This window comes from Oryzias latipes, chromosome 13, assembly GCF_053564925.1.
Source record: "Oryzias latipes strain Hd-rR chromosome 13, Olatipes_Hd-rR_3.1".
NCBI lineage: Eukaryota > Metazoa > Chordata > Actinopteri > Beloniformes > Adrianichthyidae > Oryzias > Oryzias latipes.
In genome coordinates this window covers 14,353,029-14,373,821 of record NC_136249.1, presented here as the reverse complement: position 1 = coordinate 14,373,821, position 20,793 = coordinate 14,353,029, and the positions used below count along the sequence as shown (strand labels likewise).

General features: G+C 40.6%; 2 protein-coding genes across 3 annotated transcripts in view; both read left to right on the top strand.

The window, feature by feature from the left end:
* Positions 1-671: 671 nt before the first annotated feature.
* Positions 672-17,294, top strand: stard10 (StAR related lipid transfer domain containing 10). The gene is made up of 6 exons (XM_078956505.1): positions 672-1,406; positions 9,399-9,546; positions 9,682-9,785; positions 12,362-12,479; positions 15,900-15,952; positions 16,192-17,294. The coding sequence occupies exons 1-6, from the start codon at positions 1,257-1,259 to the stop codon at positions 16,396-16,398; spliced, it is 780 nt and encodes a 259-aa protein (XP_078812631.1). The 5' UTR covers positions 672-1,256; the 3' UTR covers positions 16,399-17,294.
* Positions 17,295-20,294: 3,000 nt separating this feature from the next.
* The window catches only part of arap1 (ArfGAP with RhoGAP domain, ankyrin repeat and PH domain 1), a 62,820-nt gene continuing 62,321 nt past the window's right edge, over positions 20,295-20,793 (top strand). The window contains exon 1 of one of the 2 annotated variants that reach the window (XM_004075811.5): positions 20,295-20,449. The gene's annotated coding sequence lies outside the window, so the exon portion shown is untranslated. The remainder of the gene's footprint in view (positions 20,450-20,793) is intronic. The other variant, XM_020708392.3, reaches the window with a different exon arrangement.

The following is a 20,793-nucleotide window of genomic DNA, read 5'->3' as shown; positions in this document are numbered from 1 at the left end:
ACAATATGTAGATAGTATATAAAAAGTAAACTTCAAGTATAGTGCCTTAGTTTTATTAGAGAGTAAATATTCTTGCAGTACTTGTTGTATTCTTGTAGTAACCTGAGACTACTTTTTGCTAAGAGTTTGTTTGTTTGTTTGTTTTTCTCAGACAAGCCTTTTGTCTGTCAGCTGTCAGAATCAAGAGATTAAAAGTATTTCTTTACATCTTTATATCGAACAAGAACAGGTAAAAAAAAATAAAAAATAAATAAACAGCCAGACTGGAGAGTTGAACTGGTTTTGTCAGAGGTGGACCTCTGAGATCCACCAGCAGGGGGCAGACTGGTTTTCTGCCACTGGAGCAGCGAAATGAAAAAACAAAACAAACAAAAAAACCGACAATTTCTGACTGAGGTTGCTGGTAACTAATGCTGCGTTCAGGTGCTGTTTAAACAAGGGATTTATAGTAACATACAGGAGAACACAAGCATTTGTATTCAGATGAACGTATAAATAAAAAAATATAAATAAGATTTTTTTTCACATCCATCTTATTTCTTTAGAGCACAATAATCTTTATTTTGAATGATTAGTATCATAGTTTTATCTCTGTTTACCCCAAAAAGCCACAGGTGAAATTGGTAATCGCTTCACTTTACGAGGATCCCCTGAAAGCATCACGGGGAAGTGCTGCTGCGTTTGCCGTCGCTGCGTCACCTGCCTGGTTTCTCCACCTCTCTGTCCTCCTCCCCTTCTGCTTCTTCCGTCGCTTCTGGGTGTATCTCCTCCTTCTCATCCTCTACCTGCAGCTCCTCAGCGATGGAGACCTTCGGTGCGTTTCTGTAAACTCGGAGAAACCTGCAGCAACAGAGAAGAGGAGGCGAAGAGAGCGCGCGGAGGAGGTGAAGATATGTATTGACTGAGGGTGCTTGCTTTATTTTGCACCACCTTTGCTTCAGTTGGAGCGCTCGACTGCGCGCACGCACGCACGCACGAACGCACGCACGTGTCTGCTTAGTTTGTGCAGGCTGGACTGCGGTGGCTGGAACTCCCTGAGCGCGGACACGCGCTTACAGACCATCACAAGACGCGCTGCGGCCCAAAAGAAGCCCCTCTTACGGAAATTCAATTTGACACCCGTCTCCCCCCTGAAGAGGAGGAGATACCCATCAGCAGGCTCGTGCGTTTTCTCCGCTTTTGGGAATCCTCTGCGCTCAGGAGCTGCTTCACCTCCCCTCTCCCTGTGCGTCATCCTCGCGGCTCCAACCCAAGCCATGTCCGTGACCATTCCGGACGATGCGGCGTTCGCCAAATTCAAGGCGGAGTGTTTGTGCGACGACGGCTGGAGTTTGACCTACAACCGGGGGGGCATCACGGTGCGGACCCAGGTTCTGGAGGAGGGCAAGTCAATCCACAGAGTCAAGGTGAGGCTGCTGAACCTAAGCGTCAGGTAGAAAACGGTGTGTCAGCATTGCGCTCAAGGCGGTTTGGATGAGAACGGTGTGCTTTGCATGATCCTAACGGCTGACATGCTTCACCAGCTGCTGCAGGTAGGGCTTTCTCCAAACAACACCATGAGATAAATCCGACTTTAGGAGAATAGAACACGTGCACGAAGAGGTGGACATCTGAGGCAAACCTATTCCTCAGGAGAAATGTCCTCTGCTAAGACTAAGTAAGCAAAAGGATGCCATATCGATGGAGCATCTCTGTTACCTTTCTAGTTTTACTGGCAGCTTTGCACCTGGAAGCTGGTGTGCAGCCAAAGAGTAGAGCAGGATGTGGGACAACAAGTGAACAACACACACTGTGTGTAAAGGTCCCAACTGGGATTCGAACCAGGGCCTTCTTGCTGTGAGGTGAGAGTGCTAACCACAGCCCCACAGTGCAGCCCCAAAGCGAACTGTACAGAGGCTAAGTTCTTAAAGTGTGATTGCAAGAAAAACTATTTCAGGAGCATCTTATTAGACACAGGAAGTATTTTATTTCGAAAGGAACTTGTATGTGCTGCTGTCAAAAATAAATATAACATTGTTACAATTCAATTATTGTAAATATTTAAAAGCTACATTTTTTAAATGAAAGGTTTAATGGCCACAAAAATATAAATACAGTGTATTTTTCTACACAATGACGTGGGACTCTGCAGCTTTCACTGGGTTTTGATCTGTAAGGAGCTGAACTGCATAGCTCTTTAAGCATTACAGGTTGTAGACCCCTGGACTAAACAGTAAAGGAACAAGAGCTATAAAATGTCCTAAAGACTTCTCAGTCAGTGTTTTATTACACCATAAATGGACCATCTAACAAGGGAGAAAAGCTTTTCAGGTTTTTTTGGTAAAGGAACAGCTTAAAACATCCAGGCTGACACAATATCTTTCCACTTTGCATACTAACTTGTAGTTGAGAACAATATGAATTATGGGTTACTGCCTCCCAGATGCAATAAATGAATCATTAGATGGTAACAACAAGACAGAAATGGAGGACACACCTCATAATTCATGGCTTTTGTTGCCCTAAACAGGAGAAATATCCAAAATTTTAGCCTTTGCTGAAAATGGTGGTTTTAAATGTTTCTGGTTTGTTGGTCATGTGACTGGCGTGTGAAAGTAAGGCGCTCTTATCTAGTTAAACAGAGGCTGGACATTTTTGTTTGAGCTGTATTTGTCTTTGGAAGTGATGTGGGGGTAAGATTAGAAGCTCATGTCTGCAGAAAACCCACAGACACAAACAGAAACACATGATTTCTTCTGTATTATTGGAAAAAAATACACCTTATGCTTCCCTGTGTGGTGTTTATAGTTTATAGATTTATGCACATTCAAAGTCACAATGTTGCAGAACTTCTTTTCCTGGTTGGAGCAGCAAAGACCTTTAGCCCTCCAAATACTCTTAGAAACTCTCAAACGATTTTAGGAAAGACATCCAGGCTCCGTTTGTGTTTACTTTGTGTTTTCATCTTGCTCGTGCTTCCCGGAGCGTTGGCTCAAGCCTCGCTGTGGCTGACAGTAATCGGGTTTCTGTGCCAGGTTTGGGCAGATCAGTAAATTCTCAGTCAGGATTCAGACGTGGCAGCAGCTTCAACATCCGTGTTTGAGGAGCGTGAGTAAGCAGCCATGTGCTCTTAGTCAAACAGACTGTGGCGTGCGTTTGTGTGTGCAGGGAGGTGTTTTCCTGTTGAGCAGAAGCCAACAAAACTTTTTTTTCTTTAGTCTGTGAGCCGTGTTACTTCACTGTGTGTACGATAGAGAAAAATCCAATCAAGACAGTTCCAATTAAATTTAAGGACGGCGTGTTGTGCTGCCAGAGCATAAGCAGGACAGATGTGCTCTGTGCAGGTGTGTGCGGAGGTGCTGCACTTCCATGCTTTTTTTTTCAGGACAGGTGGGTTTTTCTTCACATTACAAACCAGGAGCATGAGTGGAGCTTTTATAGCTGTCTATCCAAACATGATAGCTGTTATTTTTTCTCTTTCACACACAGACGTCTACATGGCGAACAATTACATTGACTGTAAAATATGAGCCTTTCTGCTGTTTGGTCCCTGTGTATGTGTGTCTGAAAAAAGGAAAAAGGACCCATCCTTGCTCATGCATGTCCACAGATTAATGAAGCCTCTGAACCTCTTTTTTTAAGCTCACAGTCTATTTGTTTACATCTTTTCAAAGAGAAATTAATCAAAAGCATATTGTGCAAAGCAGCAGGGAGGGAAATTATCATTAATGGGTGATCCATCTTCATCATCATCATCATAACCATTGGATCTTCCCTCTTTATCAATAAAATGGTTTCTGTGATGGCAGTAATCCCTCTCATCAAAGATCATCTCTAGTTTTTAGAACAAGAAAGATACATCTACATTTGGATTCTCAAAACCTTACAAACCATTTTTTAACAAATTATGGAGAATTTTCTAATTTCATCAAACTACAAAGCATCAATTACTCTATAAATATGTTTTATATCTGGAAAATAAGGAAAAAAGTTTCATGTGTGAGCTAAATTAGAATCATTGAATATTTTCAACTTAAACTTGTGCTGCATTAATAGTTTAAACTAGAAAAGTTCCTCTCTGATCATTTTATGGTATCTTGTAAAAGCATCAGTGCTGCACGGTGGCGCAGTGGTTAGCGCTCTTGCCTCACAGCAAGAAGGTCCCCAGTTCAAGTCCTGGCTGGGGGACCTGAACCAAAACACTAATGGGGGACCTTTCCCAAGTTTGCATGTTCTCCTCATGCATGCGTGGGTTATCTCCGGCTTCCTCCCATCATCCAAAAAAATGCTTCATAGGTTAATTGGCAACTCTAAATTGTCCATAGGTGTGAGAGTGAATGGGTGTGTCATTGTGGACATTCTACCCTGCAACAGACTGGCGACCTGTCAAAGCGTCCCCTGCCTATGCCCACAAGTGGGTGGGATAGGCTCCGGAAGCCCCGTGACCCCCAAAAGGGAGTAAACGGAATAGAAAACGAATGTGAAAGCATCCCCGCGTTTCCAGCAATCTTTTAATTATGTTTTTTAGCCAAAATAAAAAAAGACTTTTTTATGTAGAATAAGGCTGCCTCCCTTCCCCTCCTCGTTGCTGAGAGCTTTCTGTTCCGCTAGATTACAGCTCCTCACATCCGTACAGTTTTATGCCAGATTCCAGCTGAGATGAGAATAACTAAGACAAACATGGATCTATTTGTCTACAAGTGGATGAATCAGAATAGAGCGGGGCAGGGAGCTTGCAGGCCCACCCAGCGTATTTACTACGTCAAAAGCACCAGTATAATCTTTTTCAAATGCCATTTTTTAATCTCCTCCTGATTCACAACAATTTGAGATTAATTTTGTTAATATATGTCCTCCATAATCAGAAAAATGCCACAAGAACGGGTTAAAAATACAATTTTCGTTGGAGTGGGTCTTTAAAAGTCTGTCACACTTCTATTCATGTATAAAGCAAAGTGACACGTCCAGAGTGAATGATGACTGACAGGAAAACAGAGAATCTGAATGATAGTTCAATGGTTGTCGAGCCCCAAAGCACCAAGAAAAGCTCTCAAATCCTTCGAACATGTTTGAGATGATCCCCATGTAATCTATCAAACATTTACTTTACAAGATTCCAGATTCAGCGAAGTTCTTCACAAGTCAAAAAAACTAACAGGTCGACACATTTAGAAAACAAAAGTGCTAGAATGGCAGAACTGTAATACAACTGTTTAATCTGTGTGGCCTGTATACTTTTTGAGCACACCTTCAACTAGACTGTTTCTCAATTTTTAGGTACGTAAAAGGAGATTGTCAAAATGTAAAATGAGGGACTGATTCAATCTCACACACGGGATGATGATCATCAAGGCGATAACTAATGAAGGGCTTTTTACAGACTACTGGGATTCAAAGACTTAGGTTGTGTCTAAATTCCTCCACTACTTAGTGCACTAAACAAGGCATTTGCAGGCATCAGGGTGTTCGAATCTACAATTCCAAAATCCTGCAGTGCTCTGTAAATTTCCCAGAAGTCTCAACGAAAAACAGGTCAATGGGTGAGTATAATCTATAATGCATCAGTTTGAGGCGATTTGTTTATTTGAAAAGGATGTATTGAAATGTATTTTTTATATATTATCCAAGTGTTCATTAACACATAGAACACAGTGGATTCATAAATAGTCTTCATAAAATGTTCATATTTATTAGATTTTTCTTGGGAAATGCGTGACATCATTATTGGTGTTAAAGAAATTGTGAGCACGTGTCCAGATTGCAATAAAATCCGGGGCACTAGATAGTCCCGCTATATATAGGCTTTTAGGGGTTAGGGAGTACTACGTGAATCCGAACATAGTCTTATACTTTGGTCAAAAGCTGATTTTGTAAAGAAAAAAAATAAATTTCCGCACTAACACAACTTGAAGTTTTTACTTGTCTGACTGGTGGCCGGCTTTTGTTGTGATGAGCAGGACAGGAAATGAAACAAGCCTGTGTGGTTACTGCATTGAGACTTGACTTTAAAAATGTTTGGATTTCTGTGAAAGTCCTCAAAATGTAAAATAAAAAAATTAAAAAATAGCATTTGGTCAAATGATGCATAAGATTTTCTTTTTTAACTTTTCTGTCTGGTAAGAAGACAAATGTGGCCAAAAGTGACACCTCATTGCTTCACTGATCTTATTACCATGGTGAGGTATGGTGGTGGTAGTATCATCAGACTCCTTCTGTCCTCCAGTGAATTGTGTCTGGTTAAGACATTAATCATATTGCATGACAATGGCAGCAGCAATTCTTTGTTGTCATACTTCTCTTTTTTACAACTGCATTTTTGTCTAAATCTCGTGGTTACATAGAAAGAGGATGTGAAAATCCCAAAGACACATAGTGATGCTGTGGACAGACGGGGTTTTGCGCTCCTTTTGCAAAAGTTTTATAGAGGTACCGTTTCACATCATTCTTTGTCTCACATCACACACAGACTGAGGTCTGAGCCTCAACATGCAGAATTAAAATCAACCCAAACAGTGACACAACATAGGTTGAGTCACAGAGCTCCGTTTTGGAGTTTATCCGTACCAACTTGTTTCTGAGTCCCATTGTAAACAGATCCTCACAACTTGAGGAAGACCTGCCCTCACAAACAGGCTTCAGTGGTGGAATACTGTACATGCAAGTCTTTTTCCACAACTGTCTCTTTTAACTCCTTGACGTTAATATTTTCTACCATACAAGACTCAAAACCCATTTACTTTTTTTATAGAAGCTGACTGAAAGTACATTATATTAAACATTTATCAATGTTCCCTTCGTAATAAATTTTAAAAAAACTTGTAAGATATTTACATTTTTTGTTAAAAATCATAGTTGAGCTGATTTTGAAAAACCACACGCCAGAATTTCATGTTGCAAAACCAGTTTTTATCTTCTTTATTAGTATGAGAATGATGTTAAATCAGCTCTAATCAACCCACTCAAACCTAAGGCTGTAGTCACAACTGCCCATACAGTTGTCTATGGGTGAAAAATGGGTAAACCTATACGGGGCGCACAGGTGACCCCTAGGAAATATTAAGGTTCTAGACAATATGTTTGTCCACATATTTTTCTGTGGGCATGCTGTGGGCGACAGGTCAGTGCAAACACTAATACAACACGCAAGGGTAAGGAGGGGTGGAGTAGGTAAACACACGAGCCTCAAGGGAACTGCAAAATACACCTGCGCTCCCCTTAAGATGTGACTGCTCCACTCTACTACCCTCATACAACCCAAAAGCCTGCAGTACCTGTGCAGCTCAACACTCCATACAGGAACATGTGACTATGTCTACACTTTTCAAGTGAACATGGTTTGTGAGTTTAAGCCTCGCCCCCAAAAAAGTAGTTTGGGACCGTTGAAGCCAGAAACGATAAAGATTTTAAATATTTATTCAGCTTTATTCTGGATTTGGTGGTTTCACTCATAAAAATGAAAGTGCTGAAATTAAAAAAGGGAATATTATTGATTATTTACAGTTAAACAAGTCACCAATTCTATTTATATGGTGGCAGAGAACCGCCTTTTCAGCAAATAAAAAAAAAGCAACTGCAAACAAAAAAGGCAACTGTGCAAACAAAAAAAGTAACTGCAAACAAAAAAAGTAAATTTGCAAACAAAAAAAGTAACTGCAAACAAAAAAAGTAACTGCAAACAAAAAAAGTAAATTTGCAAACAAAAAAAGTAACTGTGCAAACAAAAAAAGAGATGCACTTCCATTGTGGATTCACTTTCGTTTTATCTTTTTTTGTTTGCAGCAACTTTCTTTTTTATAGTTGCTATTTGTTTGCAGTTGCTTTTTTTTTGCTGCACTTTTTGGCGGTTCTCGGCCACCGTATACTTATATGTAAAAATACAATAAATGTTTCTCCTTTGTTGTTTTTCCTTTGACTTTTATTCAAAATCAAACTTCAACAAAATGAGAAAAAAATGCCATCACTGATTACTAAAGAGCTTTATGTTTGAAGACTTCAAACTTTCACATTTTTCTTGGCAACAACATTTTATAAGAGACAATCAGCTTTAGACCATATTCGAGGTCATTTTCTTAAACACAGGTAAATCCTTTGGGGGATCAGGAGACTAAAGACGGCTCCAGCTGAGTCTAAAACCATGTGTCTCGTCTGGCATCACTCCTTGGATTTAAACCCAGAGGAGTCATTTATTTGTACCTGTGGGGAAATCGTTTTTTTGCAGTGAGTGCTGACAACCTGTTATTTGCAATTACAAGAAAATGCCTAAGGAAACAATTAAAAAAAATAAAATCAGATGTAAAAGAATAAACTAGTACAAAAAGTGGAGATAATGATGTGAGTGCAAACAGTACTGAGCCTTACTGATCTTATTTTTAGCAGCAGGAGCTGCTTTTTTCCACATCAGGGAACTAAGGGAGGAGAAGAAAGCTGGGGTTTGCTGCGCAAGGTGTTAGAGGAGTCATTTCTGACATTAATTATCCACTGTAAGTAGTTTGCAGGCATGGAGGGGGGCACAGCCGTGCTAACCAGACTCCTGGACTGAATCTGTAATCATTTTATGCGACAAGCTTCCTTCTTTAAAGACCTATTCAGGGGGCAAGGCTTATTACTCTGTGCCAACGGTCCCACCCACAACAGAGGTGACTTTCAAATGCTGCCGCTCTGCAGAAACCGTGTCCCTAAAAAACGAACACAAGTTTTTTTGATTTTGTTCACCATTATAAGACCATTGGGAAAGCTTTTCCTATGGATCAAAAGATGATTGGAGTGGGACTTTAAAGGATGTTCTGAACCCTGACATGATGTGGAGCTGCCAGCCTGACCTTTTGCAAACATGACTGTCCTTTAGATTCATTTTGGCTTGGAGTTACTCTCTTTTCCACCTCGTTGTCATTGAGTTTATTCTTCTTGGCAGTTGTAGCTGTAGTAACTGCTGGATTCCTGGAGTCCTCATCCCTTTGTGGTTCCTGCAGTTTCATATTTCCCTATATGTGTAAATGAGTTCATCACTACGCTTTTTGCAGAACACAGTGTTTGTACCATGGACATATAAATAGGAGCCAATGCTTTAGGTTTTCTGACTGAATGTAGGTGTCATCTCTTGGTGATGTGGAGCTTTTAAAACCTTTCTCCTCCTCATGGTTCACCTTTACATCATCTTTAATGTGAACGGACCGGCTCTGCTCTGAATGTGTCGCTTTTTTCTCAGTTTAGTAATGAAGATGCATGGCTGTTATGCATCACTGCCATGCATCTTTTAACACACCCTCCCTCACTCTCCCCATCACCAACAGCATCCATCCATTTAATGTCTAAACATTTTCCAGTTAGTTGCTGTATGCATTTGCTTGTGTAGATTTCTCTGCAGGATCCCTGTTTCAAATCCTTTCTAAGCAGATCTTGTTTCCTTTCCACCCCCTCAGTGTCGTATGGTGTGTGAGGACGTCCCAGCAGAGACGATGTACGATGTGCTCCATGACACCGAATACCGATGGAGATGGGACACAAATGTCATTGACACCTTCGACATTGGGAAGCTCACTGTCAATGCAGACGTTGGTTACTACTCATGTGTGTATATACATGTACTACATGTATGCTCTGACTAGAGCTTGTCTCAATATACATTTGACTCATTTGATGTTTGGCTTTAAAATGAAACATATAAAGCAGTTTCTTGACCGTCAGCATCTTCTCTGTCTGAAGGGAAGTGTCCGAGGCCTCTTCGGTACCGAGATGTGGTCACCCTCCGCTCCTGGCTGCCAATGGGGAATGATTACATCATTATGAACTACTCTGTTAAGCACTCGGTGAGTTCACCTGCACACAGACAGCCCCAAGTCTTCACATGCCTGTCTGTGGCCCCGCCCACTCACCCAAATTCAACTACCCGTATTTTCCGGACTATAAGTCGCTCCGGAGTATAAGTCGCACCAGCCCAAAAATGCATTATAAAGTAAAAAAACACAGATAAGTCGCACTGGACTATAAGTCGCATTTTGACGGGAAATTTATTTGACAAAATCTGAGACCAAGAACTAATAACTTGCACAACCTCATGTGACACAATCATAGCAGACTGTTTATCTCATAATTTCACAGTAATTCTTTCTCATACTTATTTATTTATTCCTTCCATGAAGCATCATTGGCCAACTAATACTCTGTTTTCATCCTGTATTTGTAGAATGTAGTCATTTTTATTGCATTTCTGAATCTATGAAATCATTGGAAAATAGAATATTATGTTGTTAGCCTTCAAGATCTTACTGTAAAAAAAGGTTTGCTGATTCTCTGAGTCACTTAACATACTCCTAATACTTAACATACTTCATACATCAAATTTAGCCAGGAACATCATCTCTGTTCCTCACAAATGAACATAACAGGAGGGTTAACAATGTATTCATTTCAATTTATTTCTAATATAAGTCGCTGCGGAGTATAAGTCGCACCCCTTGCCAAACTTTGAAAAAAAGGGCGACTTATAGTCCGGAAAATACGGTATTAACTGCGTTCAAAGGTGTGCAGGAATGCTAATGTGGCAGCAAAGCTCTTACAGGCCATTTAAAATTCCACTCATCTCATGCAGAAGCAGTCCATCTAAGAAGGAGAAAGCATTTGGCATCAGGCCACAGAGGAAGCACTATCCTCTGCTTAATGCTTTTATGGGACATGATCATCACACTGGGTGCAAGCGTCTCTTCACTTGATTTTTCACCTTCATTTACAGAGAATTCTATTTATTTGGATGTGAAAGACCAGTGAGACAAAGGTGGAGATAACAGATCACTGAATTCATTTATGTGGCCATTTGGAATGAGACCAAAACTTTTCTTTTTTTCTTTTTTGCAGTATTTATATTTAGTTCAGGACCTGAGTTTGTACTCCCACAACTCCTCCAAAGACGCCAAACTAGTGCCAGGATTTATCAAAGCAGAACCTGGCAACTTTCAGCAGAAAGTGTCTTTCCTTGGCCGGTCTAAGCCCCTTTCTGAGGGTCTGGCACACTTTTAAACACAAGTGGGATTTAATTTTTTCCTTTATTGGGTGGGAAAATATTTAAAATGAACACAAACATAAATCAAACTGCTTTTATTTATAGTTGTTTGTAGTATTTATTATCAATTGTCCTTTTTAAACCAAGCATGTGGGGTTTTCAAAATAGAAAGATGCTGAAGACTTTGCCTTTAACAAACCTGGATTAGTTTTCAACTGTATTATTTATTTCTGATGTTTTCCTCTGCGGTATGCCAATTTTTCTGTCTTCTCTTTTCTCTAACATCTCCTTTTAGTTGTACTAGCTTCTATAATGTGTACAGAAGGATAAGGCGTCTCATGTGACTGGTATTTGTAGACCTCCGCCTTCTGCATTCTTGCATCAATTAGTGCTTGTGAGCAGAATCCGGTCAGTCTGCGTGTTTTTCCAGAGTGTGACTGTGACTGCGACCCCTAAAAATCTATTACAGCTTGAAGTGGCGCTGCACTCATTTTCTGTCATGACTGTTCTCTGGTAAATGTCATTTAGATCTGATTCCCACTTTGCAGTTTAGTGTTAGCAAATGATCATCTGCACCAAATGTTTACCCAAATTCTCTTTCATCTTTTAACCCGTTAGAACCTGTTGTGACATCAGTGTAAGAGAAAAATATCAGAAATTGATTCTGTGGTCCACTTTGTTTGTGGTAAAATACATATAATATTATTTTTAAGAACAAATGGGTCTGGGCTCTTATGGGTTAAGAAAGCTGCATTTTTTGGCTCAGATCAGAGTTCAGGTGCTGATGACTTGATGGATGGATGGATGGATGGATGGATGGATGGATGGATGGATGGATGGATGGATGGATGGATGGATGGATGGATGGATGGATGGATGCATGGATGGATGCATGCATGCATGCATGGATGGATGGATGGATGCATGGATGGATGGATGGATGCATGGATGGATGCATGGATGACAAATGGATCGACAATAAATGGATGGATGAATGGATAGATGGATTAACAGATGAATGGATTGATGATAAATGGATGGAGGGACAAATGGTCATATGAACAGATGGATGGATTTATGGATGGATGGATGGATGGATGGATACTTTATTTTTCATTGTCACGTCCTAGGAAATTTCAAAAGTGCTCTTTGGCCACTACATCATTAATAGATATAAAACAATCTACAGTTTGTTGGTTTACAGCTAATAAATAAAAATATGTCATTTAGTCATTAAAACAAGAAATTACAACAAATTATTTTCAAGATTCAAAATGTTATGTTCACACATAAAAAAAATTGTTTTTTTACTCACCGTAGAATCCCAGAAATGTTTTATCTGCGGCTGATTTTGGCTGATGTGAGTGAATAAATGTGTTTCCACAGAAATACCCACCAAGAAAGGACATGGTGCGAGCCATTTCCATTCAGACTGGTTACATGATCCAGAGCCAGGGACCTAATCGATGCACCCTCGTTTACCTGGCCCAGGTGGACCCGCGAGGTGAATTATGCACAAACAAACACAGACCAACAGTATTTAGAAGTTAAATGACCAAAAAATGTTTTTAAGCTTAAAGTAAAACAGACTTAGGTTCTCTTTCGATCTAAGTCTGTGTTTTAGGATCAAAGCTAATAAAAATTATAATTACAATCATTGACTGTATAGGAGAATTGGACTAGGTGACTCCTCAATAGTGCAAGTTATTCAAGTTCTAAACTGACCAATCAGATGCCTCAATAAAAGTAGGTTGTCTCATGTTTAACGTTTGAAAAGGTTTGGCAGATTTTGTGTAGTGTGCTTTCAAGTGGTAGGGGTGTGAACTTCCAACAAACACACTCCTGATTGGAGAGAGTGGTTGCCATGGAAGCGTTAACTCCGACCGACTGACCAATCACTGCTTACTGACGTTATCTGGCTCCAATATGACTGCGTGTAAATCACAAAAAATAGCAGCTGACTGATTAACTTCACTTGTTTGTAGCTAGAAGTTAGCCATCTTCTATGAGTGAGGTCACACTCCCTCGCTCCACTTCTCAGATACAGTGTATGATTCAATTCAATTCAATTTTATTTGTATAGCCCAAAATCACAACAACAGTCGTCTCGATGGGCTTCGAACTAAAACATGAAATCAAAAGGATCACGAATACAAAGAGTTCAATAGAAAAATACTAAAATGAACTAACAAACTGACTAAGCTATACTGGCATCCCTGCCCTTAGACCCCCCTTCGCGGTAAGGAAAAACTCCCAAAAAAACCGGATTCCGGAAAAAACGAAGAAACCTCAGGGGTGCCCACATGAAGGAGGGATCCTCCCCCAGGACGGACAGGCGATTTACCAGAAATCTTAGAGAAGAATTAACTTATCTAAATCTACAACTACATATATAAAAGTCCAGCAGACGAGCTTCATCCAGCCGTGGTTATCGGGACAGTCAAAGGCGCGAGTCGAGCCGGAGACAGGAACCACAGCCAGGTGTAGGAGCAGGAGCAGAGACGAGGTACTCGGTCAGGTACAGAGCAGAGACGAGCCAGAGATGAGCCAGAGGCAGGATCCACAGCCAGGTGTAGGAGCAGGAGCAAAGGCGAGGTAAACGGTCAGGAACTGGAGCACGGATGAGCCAACTGGAGTCTGGAAGCACTCCCACTCCCCAGGAGGGGAGAGGAAAAGAGGGACAATACATGAATCGCACTGCACCAAACAGAGGCATGGAGAACTAAATGATAAATTATGATCAAGAATAGAGGAGAGGAAGGGTAGAAGTAAAAAAGGAAAGAGGACAGAACCCCAGTGCACCATAGTTACCCCAGCTTCAACTTCTAGCAGCCTTTTAAAAGAAATAGTTATTATTAAGTTTAATTTAAACAAACTAACATTAAGTTAAATAATCTCTGAATACTAACTAGTCTGACAATAAGCCTGTCCAAAGAGGAATGTTTTCAGTCTAGCTTTGAATGTAGAAACTGAGTCGGCCTCTCTTATATGAGCTGGGAGTTTATTCCATAAGACAGGGGCTTGGTGGCTAAACGCTCTACCTCCAACCGTACTTTTACTAATTCTAGGAACCACAAGCAGTCCTGCATTTTGCGAGCGAAGTGTTCTGATTGGTTGGTAAGGGACTATGAGGTCCTTAATATAGGACGGGGCCATTCCATGTAAGGCCTTATAGGTTAACAGGAGGATCTTGAACTTAATTCTAGAATCAACTGGGAGCCAATGGAGCGAAACTAACACAGGAGTGATGTGATCTCTTCTGCTGGTTCCAGCTAACAATCTAGCAGCTGCGTTCTGAACAAGCTTGAGACTTCTTAAGGAACTCTTAGGACACGCTGCTAACAAGGAGTTACAGTAATCCAGCCTCGACGTAACAAATGCATGGATGAGTTTTTCAGCATCACTCTTAGAAAGTATATTTCTGATCTTAGCAATATTCCGCAGGTGAAAAAAGGCAGTTCTACATGCCTGAGATATGTGAGCCTTAAATGATAAATCCTGGTCAAGTAAAACCCCAAGGTTTCTAACTGTGGAATTAGGGGCTATACTTATGCCATCCAGGGAGACTATCTGAGCAGACAGAGCATCTCTGAGGTTTTTAGGACCAAGTATAATGACCTCAGTTTTTTCTGGGTTCAAGAGGAGGTAATTAATTGCCATCCAGGTATTGATGTCACTGATGCAGGCGTTCAGTTTCTCTATCTGGTCATTCTGGTCAGGCTTCATGGATAAATACAACTGCGTATCGTCGGCATAACAATGAAAATTAATGCTGTGTTTCCTGATTATGTTTCCTAGGGGTAACATATAAAGCGTAAACAGGATCGGTCCCAAGACTGAGCCCTGTGGGACTCCATAGTTGACTCGAGTGCACTGAGAGGAATGGCCATTTACATTAACGAACTGATACCTATCAGACAGATAGGATTTAAACCACTGGAGAGCAGATCCTCTGATCCCTATGTCCTGCTCTAATCTATGGAGTAAAATACCGTGGTCGATAGTGTCAAAGGCAGCACTGAGGTCCAACAGGACCAGAATAGAAAGTAGATTATATGTAGATCATATACAATTATCATTGTATATGATTATAATACAATGTATATTGATTGATACAATGATTATAATACAATGTAAACATGTACTCAATACTTAATGTTTTTACAGAAAATATAACATCACCCATATGCCTAAGTAAAATATAAACACTTTACGAATAATATTTATGAATCCACTGTGTCGTGATGTTGAAAACTTAAATAATTTATGAAAAAAAATCTCCTTCCTATTTAAAATGACAAATCGTTCAAGTGCAAGGTATTGTGGTCTATATTCACCAATCTATTGACCATTGGTTTTTTACAGAAACATCTGGGAAATTTACAGGGAACTGGATTTTGGAAAATTTGGTCAATTTGGACACCCCGAAAAAAATGGCAAAAGCCCAATATAGTGCACTACGTAATGAGAAGAGAAGGAATTTGAACACCACCTGAGATTGGAAAAGGTTTTAGGAACCAAAATGTAGCTAAATGGGGAAAAAGTAGAGGTTCACTTACCCACCGTCCTGATGTTTATTTCGTCCCTTGTTTTATTACTGAAGAACCCCGGCTCTTAAATGTGAAAATGAGTCGTCATAGCAACCATTCGAAGGACAGTCTATAACACCATCTCACCTCTCTTTTGGCAGGTTCCTTTTACTTCTTCATTCTGTCAGTTCCTTTCAAAGGCCCCTCTTAGCTGCAGCTTTTTGTGCACATTTGCCGACTGAACCAACACTTACTGCAGTTACCGAGCCTCGTGTTAATTTTGTTGGTGTGACTTGCGGCAAAACATGTTTGAAACCGAGTCCATGCTTTGCTCCTTTCCGTCTGATTCTCTATCAGTTTAACTGTGTTTTTGTTTCACTCTGCTCACATTTCAGGTTCATTACCTAAGTGGGTTGTCAACAAGTCTTCCCAGCTCCTTGCTCCTCGTGTAAGTCACGGCACAATTACAGGATTCTATGCAATCTTCTAGTTCTGATGTCTTTCGGGGTTCTAGCTTCTCTTGGGATTTTATTTCTGCATGTCATCATTTCCCCCATCATTTATCCTTTTCTTTAGGTTCTTCAGATTTGCATTCATTTTGCTTCCATACATTTTTATCAGTTTGCTGAATTTGCTTATGATGAAGTTGCATGTCTGCTGCTGAATTTTCCTCTTTTGTTTCCTTAGGTGTTGAAGAAAATCCACAAGGCAAGTTTGAAGTACTCAGATTGGAAGAAGAAACATAACCCGTGCTTCAAGCCCTGGCTCTTCCCAGAGCAGAATACATTACCCAGCATCCCCCTCTCAGAGCTGAGCATCCAGCGTGCAGAGAGCCTGGAGAAAATAGACGAGAGCGACGTGATCGAGCAGCTGGAGAAAGAGGACAGCGACTAATGCATGCACACACATGCGCACCCACACACATATGCATATGCACACACACTTATGCACATGCTCAAACACACTGCACATACACACACACACAAAATTGCACTCACATATTTACACACACGGATATGCACATGCACGAACAGATCTATGTACACACTCAGACACACACCCATGCACACACCTATGTACACAAACACACACATTCAGACACAAAATGCAGGGAATCAGAAATGCCTGACAAACATTCACGACTTCAAAATCTCATTCTATTAAAGTTTATTGTGGATCTGCATACATGACTCCATACATGTTGTACATACAACACATGTATGCACGTTTGTCTGCACAGAGACAAACTCTTCTTGTTTTTCCAGCCGGGTTCCACAGACATGCTGCACTGCACATCCGCCGTGCCCCCTCCCCACAAATGACAACACTTTCCATCAATTCACTTCCATCTGTCAATTTCCTGTTTTAACTTGAGACCTGGTAAAGAAAAACAAACCAATTCCAGTAAAATCTGTGTTTTCTAAACTGAGCGTGGGCATTTTAGCATTAAAATGAATTTTCAGGTATTACACTTGACTCAAAAGAAAAGATCTCCCTTTTTTCCTTTTAACTTGTCTCTCTGACCTCCTGTTCACATGTTCAGCTCTTGCTGGCTGAACATGTGAAGACACAGGAAACAGGTTCATCAGAGCTCTGCGGCGTCCTTGTCCCTCTGCTTGTGTTTTGTCTCCATCACATTTTGTAAAGATGTTTGCAGAAGGCAGCTTGAAACACCAATCTTCATTCCTTTCTTACACACAGACGTATGTACTGTCTACTCCTCAATTTGAGATTTATGAATGTATGTAGGCTTTAAAAATTAAATACAGATTCCTACGGAGGTTTTCACATTTCTGTGGTGCCTGGAGTCTTTATTTCTGCATGAATGGGTTTTACTTGTGTCTGGTTGGGTTGTAACTTACAGTCATTTTACAGTTTTGCAGTAGTTTGAAGATTAATCTGCTCCTGTTCATTCTCATTTTTTAGGTTATGTACGCTCATCATGTCAGGTTTTATAACTGTCATAACAGTTGGCAAGGGTCATGACCTGCAACTGCAGCGGATGAGCTGCTTCTCGTTGGAAGGAGACACATCTGTGTGTTCGTTTGACTGAATGCGTCCACACTTGTGGCATATGTGTGTGCAGTGGCCTAGTATTAGGAATCCCCCAATCTGTTGCCATGGCAACTCTGAGATCCACTTCAGCACCAAAGAGCAAAGACAGGATGAACAGGGAGCTCACGCATGGCGGCGGAGGAAGTGACTTATCACGGGGCATGCAACCAATCCCAACCGAGCTGCCATTGCAGGACGTGAACAACCACCACACATTATGACATCGGAACGCCAAGCAGCCCACCGGCTGCGTGTGAAAGGTGTGAAAAGTAATATGTGAGTGACAGACTGACATGACTTCATTAAGAGGAACCAAGCATGTCATGTCAATTTTGCATTTCTGTGCCTGTTCCTGTTGGCAGCATCTGCATGATAAAAAAGAAATGAAGTGCATGTGAGAGACGCAGAGGGAAACCATGCAGAAAATGCTCTCATCCCTGCTGCCTCCCGCAGCTTCACTGACCGTGTTCCTCTGTTCATCCATCCTCAGACTTAATGAGGCCCCTCGCCCTGTTATCATAACTGTGTGTGTGTGTGGGGGGGGGGGAGTACAAGTGCTCGACTGTGAACTCCGCATCCCAGTGGCGCCCCTGTGCCGTCTTCCAACCGCCTCCACAGCAGGAGGAGACATGGAAGCGGCGTGATGGCCAGGAACCCTTGGGGATTGTGTGTGTGTGACTGCATGTGTCATGCCGCCGCCCCCACAGCAACCCACCCCACAGGGACTGACGGTATCATGATGACTCATCACTGCCCCACCTCCACATCTCCTCTCCCACTCCCTTCTCTTGTGTGCTCCCCTCAATCATCTTCTTAGCGCTTTGTCTTCCCGGCCTCCTTAATTTTCCACCTCTTCCTTTTTCTGCTTCCATTCCTGATAAAAGGGACTAAATTCTGATTTCTTTCTTTTTAGCCCCCCCATTTATGTTTTGGGCTTTTGTCAGTTATGTCCTGCAAACCACCAAATACTTTATTTCACAAGTTTGTCTTTTTCTATTGTGTTTTTTTCAGCTTCTTGTTCCTTTTATTGCTTTACTGTGCCTCTAATCACATTTCACCACCTGCTTCTCATCCCTCCTCCTTCCATCTTGAATAATTATTTTCACCCTGAGTCCCAAAAAAAAAACAAAAAAACAACACAGGACAATTACCTATTACTCAGAAAATCATTTCACTTATGAATCCAGTGGAAGACATAAAAAAGCAATTGCATGAAAGTGAACCAAAGATGAGCAGGTCCTGAAACAATAGGTAAACTTTTAGTTGTGTTCTTGTTTGATGCAAATTAGAAAAAAATTATTCTTGCGGAACTATAAAGGGAAAATGAAATTAGATTTTCAAAGTGCTATGAAATTTTTACATTTGGTACAAAGTTCATGTAAAATCAATTAATAAATACTGTTGCTCTATGGTTTTGGAGACCCTCCACAAAACTTCTGACCACACAGGGGAATGTAATTTTGATAAATTCACTCTTTGGCTTGTCTAATCTTTTTCCTGGATATTCTAAAATTGAACGTTGATCCTTTAAAACTTTCATTTTAACTTTAATTTAGTAGAAATATATAAGACACACATGAATAGGCTTTTTATTTTTTATATAAAATTTATATGTAAATGTAAAATGTATATAATATTCCAAACAGTATTTTAGTGGGAAGGTATCGTCCTCTTGTGGATATAGTGGGACACTGCATGTGCCAAGCCAGCACCTGCAGCAACATCCACTAAAATTAATTTATGCTCATTTCTATCAAGTCAAATAATACCCCAAGCTGTAATCTAGGAAGTTAGAAGGCATACATTTAATTTTGCATGAGACTTGTTAAGTATTTAAACGTTAAAAATCCAGAAATTCCAGTATTTACTTACTTTATATAAGATTAGTACAGGAAGGGCATCCGGCGTAAAACATTGCCAAGTTAACCATGCGACACATCCTCGAAAGAGTGGTTGTTTCGCTGTGGCGACCCCTGATGGGAAAAGCCGAAAGGGAAAGAAGATATAAGATTAGTACAGTAGATAATAAAAACACAAATAATATTGCATTTAATTTACAATATTCCAAATAGACAGACAAATCTGTTCAACAATGAACCATTATGTGTATCAAACTACAGATTTGTTTACATGTTAATATAGAAATGAGTACCTAAATAAATAAATTCCAGCATTAGCAACAAGCCTAACATTATTACTTTGGTGTTGACAATCAAAGCACTTAACACCTTCTTCTTTCAGTCTTAATCTATTAATAAACAATCACCAGTGAACAAATCACATCAGCATAATTTTAGCCAGACTAAAAACTGTATATGATGCTTGAATGCGCATAGAATCGTAATTATTAGGGCTTCTTTTAAAGACAATGTTACAAAGTAATCAAAAATGTCAAACTATCTGATCCAGACAGTCTGAACTGATTTTGACGAAGTAACGTTTATGTTTACATAAATTGGACCCCCGGATGAATAATGGTGACAGAAAGACCGATGTAGTGGATATGCCAAGTTCTGGGAACATCCGGAAAAGTTAACATGAGAAGCCAGAGGACACGGAAACCCAGATTCTGCTTTCTGTGTATTTTTAAGTCACATTAAGAGTTTACGAACTTTTTTCTCTCGATCAAGTTCGTTTTAATTAGTGAATATCAAGTAGAATCGACGGGCAAAACTCAAAAGCGACGCATCTGTATGGTTGTTGGTACCCTTATTGTGAAAGCCGAAAGCGGAAGCAGACGCGGTAGGCTTTTTAGGGCTTCGTCGTGGATTCCCTCAGTTAGTCTGCGACGCTGCCGTGAGAAATATGTTAGTTTGGAGACGCAGCCGTGTTTGGTGAACGAACGTCGAGAGGAAATCCCGCATTGTCCATCATTCGGGCTGTGAAAAAGGTAAGAAATTCACGCTTTGTCAGGATTTTTTCTTTCACGAAAAACTTTTTTTTTTTGCGCCTCAGAAAGAGGTTTATAGAAGATGGAGTTAGAGTTGAACTGCAGTGACACCGCTGGAGTTCAAAGGGATAAAAAACATGTCGAGGTTACTTCCAGGCAGTGACAGTTATCCTGACCCGCAGGACCGGGAGTGGACAGAGAGAAACCTAGCTTAAATTTTAGAGGCACAAAAACCGTAACGCCGGTGTGAAGAGATTTCAGGGTCATTTATGCCTCAAGGCTAACGAAAATAAACTAATAATCCCTTACGGAATTCGTGATTTAGTACTTATCGGGGCGTTTGC